Source organism: Solanum stenotomum, chromosome 6, assembly GCF_019186545.1.
Source record: "Solanum stenotomum isolate F172 chromosome 6, ASM1918654v1, whole genome shotgun sequence".
In the NCBI taxonomy this organism is placed as follows: Eukaryota; Viridiplantae; Streptophyta; class Magnoliopsida; order Solanales; family Solanaceae; genus Solanum; species Solanum stenotomum.
In genome coordinates this window covers 43,258,920-43,269,066 of record NC_064287.1, presented here as the reverse complement: position 1 = coordinate 43,269,066, position 10,147 = coordinate 43,258,920, and the positions used below count along the sequence as shown (strand labels likewise).

Below are 10,147 nucleotides of genomic sequence, written 5' to 3'. Positions count from 1 at the left end.
CAAAAAATTCAAAAAAAAATTACAATTAACATGCAGTGAGATTTTGATCAACTAGTAACAAAATCAAGTGGTTAGTTCGAGAAAAAATTCAAAAGTAGAGCGAAACTTATTAAAATGACGAATAAAACAAATATATTTAAAACACATTGAAAAAGAAAACTATATCACTTAAATTTAGACAAAAGAGAAATGTCCATATAAACATCTCTTGGATGAAGTGTAGAATGATTAAAAAACCCTATATTACCAAAAAAAAAAAAAAGATATATATAAGAGTAGTAAATATATAACGTGCGGCAAAAACTTCAGGTTTCGGTAGAAACAATAAAGCAAAGATCAAATTTTGTTGAATTATACTTCAAAGAATGAAGCTTTCGATGAAACATTTGCTAACCAAAATGAAATCTGAAGCTTTTCATCGACCACCAAAACGGAGGAGACTGAGAAAGTGTACTGAAATTTCAAGCAAAGATTCAATGGGGTGTTTGCCAGAAGAACTGATCGAAGCAATTCTTGTAAGAGTTCCCGTTAAATACCTCTTACAGTTCAAATGTGTTTCCAAAAATTGGTTTAATTTGATTTCCAGTCCTGAATTTGTGAAAACCCATCTTAGTTTTTCTGCTAAGGATTACACCCGCCATATATCTCTGTTACAATTGGATACATTAGAGACTAATATTAAATCTTGCTCTGTTAGCTCTTTATTTCATAACTCTGTTACTGGGGCACTTGATTTGGATTGTCCCATGAAAAAATCACGTTATGGTGTTCGTATTAAGGGTTCTGTTAATGGTTTGGTTTGTCTTGCCGATGGGTTTGGTGGGTTGGTGCTATGGAATCCATCAATTAGAAAGTTCAAGAAAGTGTTCGGCTTTGTGCCTACACAGATGCGTGAATGCTGGTCCACTTGTGCTTTTGGATATGATGAGGTTCATGACTATTATAAGGTAGTGGGTATTTTTAGTAGCATGATTAAGGCCTTTTTTGAGGCAGCGATATATAGTTTAAAGAGTGATTCTTGGAGAACACTTGAAGATTTTAAACCTGGGGTGAGTTATTGTGGTGAAGCTAAATTTGTGAATCATAAGCTTCATTGGATTACATTTCGTAGACGTCGTATGTGCATCACGTCTATTGATTTGGTTGATGAGAAATGGGGAAAGTTGGAGCTTCCCAACTACAACAAAGGACGAGATTTGAAGCTTGGAGTGTTGGGTAGTGATCTTTCGGTCCTCTGTAATAATGATGAGAGAACTCACTCTGATGTGTGGGTAATGAAGGAATATAGAGTCAAAGCGTCTTGGACAAAACTGTATACCATCAGGTATCCTGAGAACTATGAGCTTTCTCCTCCCCTTTTCACGTATAATAAAGGTGAAATTCTGCTCGCATTTAAATCAACTTTAGCAATATACGATCCAAAGAATGACTCTATCACATATCCAAAGGTTCCTAATGTTGAGGTTACTGGTGTTTACAACAGAAATATGGCGGAACTCTGCATCGAAAGCCTAGTTTGTTCGAATTTACCAAACTAAGACTGAAAGATGTCAGAACTCAGGTGAATGCTTGTTGTAATAGTTAACAGCTTGTAAGTATTCTTTCGCTGCATTTTTCACGTGTTTTAAAATTCTGCTTATTTTGTCAAATATTGAACAAGATGTTACCTATTCAAGGACCACTTTTACACCATATCTACTTAGATATCTTGGTTGTCCATTTTTTTTTTGCCAACACCCAAGGAACAACAACGTTTTGCAAGAACATTTTTGTATCTCGTGTTTGGTGGGTTCTGCGCTTCTAAGTAAGTGTAATGACCCTCATGGTCATTTCTGTGTCTTGCCTTCTGTGTGTCGTTGAGAGCGTTCCTATAGCGACCCCAAGTCATTTATGACTTTCTGGGACTGACAGTTCGGTCACTTGGTCGTTCATTTGGTCTTGGTGCGAGTTTTTGTGTTTTGGAGCTTATGAACCTTGAACGATCATTTTCGATTAAAAGTTTAAGAAGATGACATCGAAATCCAATTCTGACGATTCCATCAGCTTCGAAAGGGTCATTTTAGGCTAGTAGCATGGTCGTCATGACTCCCGAGGTTTTCAGTGTGAGTCGGTGCGATTAGGCGTTTTAACTTTAAGTTTAAGCCTAGGTTTGACTTTGGTCAACATTCTGAGTAAACGCGCTCGGATGAGAATTCCGTCAGTGTGGTTAGCTCCGGAATGTCGAGTTTGGTCTAGCTTGATCCTTCTTTTGTGTCTGGAGATTTTCGATATCTTTTCGAGCCCTTTTGTGGGTTTTGACTAAAAATGGATTTTGGAAGTGGGACCCACTTTTTATCGAAATGACCTCTGATGGAAATTTTGACTGCGCCGTTGAGTCTGGATTATCGAATTTGGTATGATTGCATATCTCGTTTGCATACACGGGGTCCGGAACGAGATCGGAGCACCCTGTCGGAGTTTCTAATTTTGGAAAAAAAAAGTTGCAAAAAATCTGCTATAAATGCAGATTTATCAGCAACATTTTCCAAAACTTCAAACCCTCATAACTCTCTCATCTCTCAACCGATTTGGGCGATTCAAAAGGCAAAGTTGTGAGATTTTTCGAGGACAACGTGTTGGTGAGCTCGGATAGTGATTTGGAGTCCCCGTTTGAGGTAATTTTCGAAAAATACCTGCTACCGCACCCTTTTTGTGAGCTTAATTTTGGAAATTTTTTAGACTTATTTTCTCAGCCATTTTAGGTCCGATTTCAGTGATTTTTGAGAGTATCTTGAATGGTTTTTTGAGGAGAACATTGTGGTGTTGTCAGAGTTTACTGTAGACCGCCCGTTTTTGGTAAATATGCTGAATTAGTTGTTGTCCCATTCCTTTAGGTCTTGAGGAAAATTTGGGTTTTGGTTGTATGTTGGTACTGTGTTGTTTCTGAGCCCCGAATTGTGTCCCATCATGGAACACAAGTTTGGGGAGCTGTTAAGAACCTACTTTTGGGGTAATTTCGGAATTTTCAGCACGGGTCCCACGATTCCTGTTTTGACTCCAAAATTGACCCGTTTCCGTTTGTTGTGATTTTGGTGTCTAAACGACTGTAATAACGTTGTGATTCTATTTTTGATAGCGGGGCAGCGTTTTGAGGACGTTCGGAAAGGGAAAGCTCCGGAGAAGTGATTTTGGAGCGCGTGTGATTGGCCTACAGGTAGGCTACGGTTTTCCTCTCTTAGATTGAGCTCGAGAATGTGAATGCATGTTGATTAGTCGGGATATGGGTTGGGTAGTTATTGAATCTTGCATAGGTGTTAAGAAATCATGTTTTCAGCCTATTTCGGGAATTATCGGGTAACTGTGAGCATGCTTTGTGTTATTAACGGACCCTCCTCGCTATGTGGAGTGCTTGCATGCTTAATTATTGTTTATTTGAAGCATGTTGGGCCTTAGTTTAGGTTTGACTAGGGCTTGCCTTAGAAATACATTATTCGGATCCAATAGGCCTTAGTTTTGCCCTGACGTCGCTCGGCCGGCTTAGATCCCTGTAGACTGGTGTAGCAGACTTGAGTCTAATAGTTTGGGCCTTAGTTAAGCGATACTCTTTCTCCGACTATAGTTATCCTTGTTTTCCCCGATGTTACGGCATCACGAGTTACATTGGTGACACTAGTTCTACTTCGCGGTTTGAATTTGATTTTCGATTTGATTCCAAGGACTTACATTGATTGGCTAAGTATGGACGGCGTTCCACAGACATTTATGAGTGTGGATCGATTAGGACTCTTTCAGCAGCTACATTGGCACCTTTATAGAGCATCCGATTTAAGTTCCGGCCTCTATTGCCCAGATACTTATATAGAGCATCCGGTTAGAGTTCCGGCCTCTATTGCCCAGATACTTATATAGAGCATCCGGTTAGAGTTTCGGCCTCATATACTTGATACTTGTGATTGGTTACTTGGGTACTTCTGGTGAGCATCCAGTTCGAAGTCCGGCCTACGTACTGTCAGATTCTACTAATTAGGGTTGAGGTTCTGGTTCGATGTTCTTCGTTCTTGGGTTCTTTTATGCAATTCTCTTTAGTTATAGTTATTCTGTGTACTCGTCGGGCTTATGGGGGTCCGTTCGCATTTTTATTTAACTTGCGCACGAGTGTACCTTCTGGGCTTATGGGGGTCCAGTTAAGTGTAGTTAGCTTATAGATTACTTTAGTTAGTTCTTTCTACACTCGTGTGCATTCCATTGTTACTTAGATTTCCGCTCTTGACCCTCGGTTTGTATTATTCCTTCTTTTCATATTGCCTTTACTTTTCAAGTTCAGTCGGCCTATGATGCCTACTGGGTACCTGTTGTTTTGGTACTCATGCTACGCTCTGGATCTATTTCGTGATGCAGGTCCGGGCACCAGTAGCCAGCGTTGATCGAGCTTGGAGCAGACTGATCCGGAGACGGGAGTGAGCACACGACGTTTTGTACTATTTCAGTCTCCATCTGTATATATAGACTTGGCTTTTACCTTTCGAGACAGTCCAGTCTATGTTGTCCACTTTTGGGACTTGTACTCATTTTGTTAGTAGCTCTGTACTAGTGACTTCCAGGTTCTGGGAGGGATCTTTATTTGTATTTATGTTTTGGTTTGCTTCCGCATGTGTATATTGTTATTTGCCTACTCTTGTTTAGTTTCTACCCTCAAACCCATTACTTGTTGTTCCGGGTTACGGGTTGGCTTACCTGCTGGTGGGTTATAGTAGGTGCCATCATGACTTGAGAAATCGGGTCGTGACAGTAAGTGACATTGGACGTCTTTTAGTCTTCTAAGCAATGTTTTAGGGGTACATGTTGTGTCACTAGACTAAGTGAGAGCAAAGAGCACCAAGGCACAAGTGAATATGCCAATAATTATTCGCATAGTCCTTTGGCAGAATCAAAGCTTAAACATGATTAATGATCGTTTTTTAGTGACACTTATTAAGGAGATAGATGAATTACGGAGATCATTCAATAACAGTTAATTAGCTTCTTTTCTCTTTCTTTTTTTTCTTTTTTACCTAGGAAGAAAATGTTGACTCTAAACAACAATTCTGTAGACCAGATATGGAAAAAGATGAATACTTTAGACCTGATATTGGCTTCAATCAAACAACAACGTTTCTGATCAGTCTGTTGTATAAAACTTTACAAAAATATATATATTGGAAAAATGTCTTTCTTAACTTTTTTCCTGTATAGTAGACTAAATTTAGAATGTTGCTCAAAATGTTCAAAATAAACACACCAGATATTCCTACTTAAATTGATTTATTAATTCAAATCTTGGAGTGTTACTCAAATATTCCAAATAAATACTTCATGTATTCCTCCAATATTTATATGACTTCTACTCAACTGGTTATCCCCCAAGGTGTTAAACACTTTAAGTCATCCAGATTGAAATTAGGAGCTAAGAAGCATTGCAGAAGATGGAGCAGTTCTATCCTAGCAGTAAGACTTAAACATAACCCGCAACCCGCCCTGCCGCGCATCATTTTAATAAAATTACCTCAACCTGCTCCACAGCGCAGAACTTTAAACCAGCCCTGCCCCACCCCATTTTGAAGTTAACAAAAATTGTCCTACTTTAGTAAGAAATACTCATTTTTCAAAAGTTTGAATCATTTCGGGTTGAGCATAGGCCTTAGTTGTGCGGACTCTTCACTTTGATGCCGCATCCGTGTCGAATATACACTACTTTTGGCAAATCCGACACGCACTCATTGACATTTTTGAAGAGTCCAAGCAACTTAGGCATAGGCACAGTTGGAAGTGTTGATTTGTTGTGTCCAAGACACTCTCACTACAACAAAACCAACTTTTAGCGGCAATAAATATTGACATTAATAAAGAGTGTTAAAGTCTTTACCGGCATTAGTTAAGTGCCATTAGAACCAATGTCGTTAAAGGCTTTAGGGACATATACAAAGAGTGTTGATTGCCGCTAAAAATACATATTTAGCGGCAATTAAGAACTAATTGCCGCTAATAATCACTTTTGATGTAGTGTCTAAAGCTAACTTCTTTCTTTTCACTTTATCTTTTTCCTCTTTAAAAATAGAAAATCAATTTCTTTTTCTTTCTCAACCTATATGCTAGTGATTTAAATTTTTCAATTTCTGTAACCTTGGTTGCTTCCATTTATTCAACTGCCTATAAAACATTGTTCACTTCTATATGTCGGCAGCAACGTTATCTCTTCCCTCTCAATTTTAAATTCTAATATTTTTAATCTTTCTCTCAAATTAAATCTCAATTTGATGTAAACCAAAAGCACACAACTCGCAAGCAAACTGTAGATTTACATAGAAATTTTTCTTCGTTATGTCTCCATAAGAAATGAACATTTTACCTGAAAAATAGGTTGATGCGGGCTTTGAAACCAACCTATAGGGGCTTAAACTGGTATTTAGCTCTTAAATTTTTCCTCGTCAATAAGAACAACTTCGTATACCTGTTGTTATTCATATTCTACACCATACTAGTACCCTTTGTTTCCCATTCAACTACATCTTCTCTGGTAGGCTCAAAGAATTCTTATGTATCATTTTATCTATATTGGGTGCCTCTGAAATGATCAATAGGTTAAGTTGCCTATTTTTACAACGGTGATTGAGGCCAAATATTTCATCACATTTGAAACATAACATTGACTCTCTTTTTCGTGCAAATTTTGAATCATACAACCTTTTGAATTGTCCCTCGGATTTTGCTATTGAAGTTGTGTTGAAGCTAGTCGACTTTGTTGTCGTCTGCGATGGTGAATCAGTGTTACGCCTTCTACTTTAGTTCTTGAGTCACATGTTTCAAGCTAAGTTGCTTGGACTCGGGTGCTGGTGTCCAATACGGGTACAGATGTAATGGTCTAATCCTTCATGATCTAATTTTCAAGATTTGGGGATATGGATCCATGTATGGATACGGGTGCGGGGATTCGCCTAAAAATAATTAAAATATCTAAAAATAGAGTTATAAAACCCATATTATGAGATATTATGTGGAAAACATGAGGAGAATCCTGGAAGCATATTATAGGAAAAGGAATGACATAGAAATTTCTATATAAAAGGTATTCCATTTCCTTCAATTTCACCTTAGCTTTTGTTTTGATTATAGGAATCATTAAAATTGTCCAGACTTTCTCCATCGATTTTTGTCAAAGTACCCAAAATCCGTTGACCAAATGATCTCACACCCACATGGCACAAAAAGTGAAGAGTCCGAGCAACTTAGGTTTCAAGTATGTTTGCGACTCGAGAATAATTGGGTCTGAAGCCAACTGATTTATTGCTTGAACTTCCTCTACTTGGTTCAAATTTAAAACCCTGAACTTGCTGCAAAACAGAATTTTGATCCTTCCCCTTTTAGCCATCTCCATTATCTCCCTCAATGTTTCATCCCATTCAAAAACACTCCAGATAACTTTCCATCAGACACCTCCTTCCTCCTTCATAGATACCGACACCTTTCCAAATTCTTCATGACATGTGGTAACCTGCCAATGATTATTTTTAATGATCATTTTTAGTGACACTTAGCTTGTTGAGGAGATAGATGAATTACAGAGATCTTTGATTAACAGTTAATTAACTTCTGATATATAAAGTTTGGATGATTTTCCTTGTTGCTCATAGCTTTCTTTTTTTTGTTTAGTTAATCAAATGGCGGAATCTTCTTTCACTTAAGTTATGTCTTAGCTCATAAATTTTGTGTACGTCAGTAAGAACAACTTATACTCACATATTCTTGATGATTGCAGGTTGTTGTAGAATCATACATATGTTCAGGAGAACATATATACTTACTAGCTGATGCTTTAGCAACTACTTAGGAGAAGCAGATGCAAGCTTTTTCTTCAATAGCCGGCCAAATGACTACAGGATCATCGGTCTACTCTACCTCAGTTCACCATTTCAAACCTTATACAAAAGCTTTTTTCCGTACTAGGAAGTAAGATTATATCATTACAGGTTGTAAAAACTCTATGATGCTACTTAATTTTGTTGAAGGATGCAAGAAACACTCATGAATTGAACAACAGAAAATTAAACTTGTTAGTTGGAATGTAATCATACTAGTTTATTCTCTTGTTTTTTGTTTTTGTTTTTAAGATTCTGCTTGCTGTACACAATTAGATGTTTGATAACTTGTTCTACAATATCTACAGTTCATGATGTACGTCTCAAGTAAATTACATGTTATTGTAGTTAAAAGTCAACAAATTTGAACATGTACTCATCTACCGACTAACTTTTTAATCTAATTTTTGACCTCTATACTTTTCTATCTAAGGTCATCTCCTCAGTCACATCAAATGGTCTACCGACTAACCTTTTACTCCTAATCTTCGATCTCTATACCTTTTTTCTAAGGTCATGTCCTCAGTAACATCTACTGACTAACCTTCTACTCTAATACTTATTCATTCTGTTTTTCATGTCCAACGAAACTAAGAAGTGCAAAATACGATAATCAAAGTACAAAAATACGATAATAATTACATAAGCTTAGCTGCAATTGAGATACACAAGTGCAGTCTCATGGCTGCTCTCTATTGCGTTTTTGCTAAAACAAGAGACTAAACAAAAAAAGTATAATATTTGATGACCGATCTGCAGCAGCCAGCAGTGCATCAGGATGCCGGGATTTCATCTTCCTTTGTTGCACAATCTGCAGCATCGTCTTCCATGCCAGTGGCTGCAGTGAAGCAACAAGATGAGGTTGAGCAAAAAATGAGTATTAAATATGCTATCTAGCTATACTGTAGTATGATAACCAAAATGGAACCTTGTACTATAATGTGATATTGTTCAAAATAAGAAACAGAGAACAACAAAAGCTATCAACTACACATTCTGGTCATTATATTGCTCAACTTCTCCCATTCATAAGCCAAACATAGTTCAACAACTCTTCTACTTCCCAGAACAAGAGCAAGTAGGATCCAACATTAGAGCAAAACGTGACATTGGAGAAAGTAAAATACACCTATATTATCATTAAAAACTAATCAATCATAGGTAAAGGGACCCTTTATAGAGACACAAGAAACTAATTTGCCAAAACAAAAGTCGTTCAGACAGTTAGAGACAGATTCAGAATTTACCTATCAATGCGGGCCAAGTTTAGCAAGATACGGTTGAAGTTCCACCGCAACTTATTTAATATGGGTAAAATGGGCCGATTTCATAAATATGGGCTGAAATTGCCACCCCTAGTGAGGTTTGTCGAAATTTTGCTTGATTATGTACGGGATCGCTCCCTTGTATTTTCCACCAGCCTTCTTCATATTAACTGCAAAGCGGTGCATTGAGCATTAGAGTATGAAGGATTTCTTCACCCATGTTGAGGATGTAGCTTATACTGCACTACAACTATATTTCCTAGCGGTGGCCAACTATATGGAGGAAGACAAAGAAGAGGAACGTACGTGTGTGTTAACAGATGAGTTCTGTAAATTGCTGGAAAGGATAAATCATTTTAGTCTTGATTTGAGGCAGATTTATAAGAGCCTCTTGTTAGCATAAAAGTCATCAAGATCAGAGACTACCATGAAATCTGGATGTATGCTTGATTTTGTTAATACTCTATGCGAGGATCTGAACGTGCATCCAGGCCATGGCAAATTTGGTGGCTCGAAAAAGGACTTCAGAACCTTTCTAAAGTTCTACAGGACATAAAATTTACACACTCTCCACTCAAAAATATCAGTTTTCTTCAATCTCTGGCCATTGATGCAATAGTTTTTATCTACTCCTTTGATAAGGATATTCTTTTCCTTTTGCACCAAAAGTTTAATCATTTCTATGCAGAAGGCGAGCTGATTGAGCTATTAAACCATGTCGGTGATGCCACCAGAATTGTTCCTCTGAAAGATCTGATTGACTATGCTTGGGGAGAACTGATATTTTTGGAGCAATGTGTTGGGATTTATGTAGTTTTGATGATTGACAAAGAATTTTATCAACAAGCCTCTGTTATTCAATGGCAGCATTACTCATGGTGGAAAGCAATGATGGAAACTTTTATTTAGGCTGAGGATTATGAACTTTGGAACATAGTTATTGTCACGACCCGGGAGCACCCCCTAGTCGTAACCGGCGTACTCGACCTCGAAGAGGTCTAATACAAGTCT

General features: G+C 37.6%; 1 protein-coding gene across 2 annotated transcripts; it reads left to right on the top strand.

The window, feature by feature from the left end:
* Window positions 1-301: 301 nt before the first annotated feature.
* On the top strand, window positions 302-8,121 carry LOC125867755 (F-box/kelch-repeat protein At3g23880-like). 2 transcript variants are annotated; one of them, XR_007446664.1, is made up of 2 exons: window positions 302-1,591; window positions 7,772-8,118. XR_007446664.1 is itself a non-coding variant. In XM_049548326.1 (2 exons), exon 1 carries the CDS (start codon window positions 366-368, stop codon window positions 1,536-1,538), a length of 1,173 nt encoding a protein of 390 aa, XP_049404283.1. In that variant the 5' UTR covers window positions 302-365; the 3' UTR covers window positions 1,539-1,561; window positions 7,772-8,121. The 2 variants fall into 2 exon arrangements, 1 of the variants encoding a protein (XP_049404283.1); XM_049548326.1 differs by having other exon boundaries at window positions 302-1,561; window positions 7,772-8,121.
* Window positions 8,122-10,147: the final 2,026 nt, after the last annotated feature.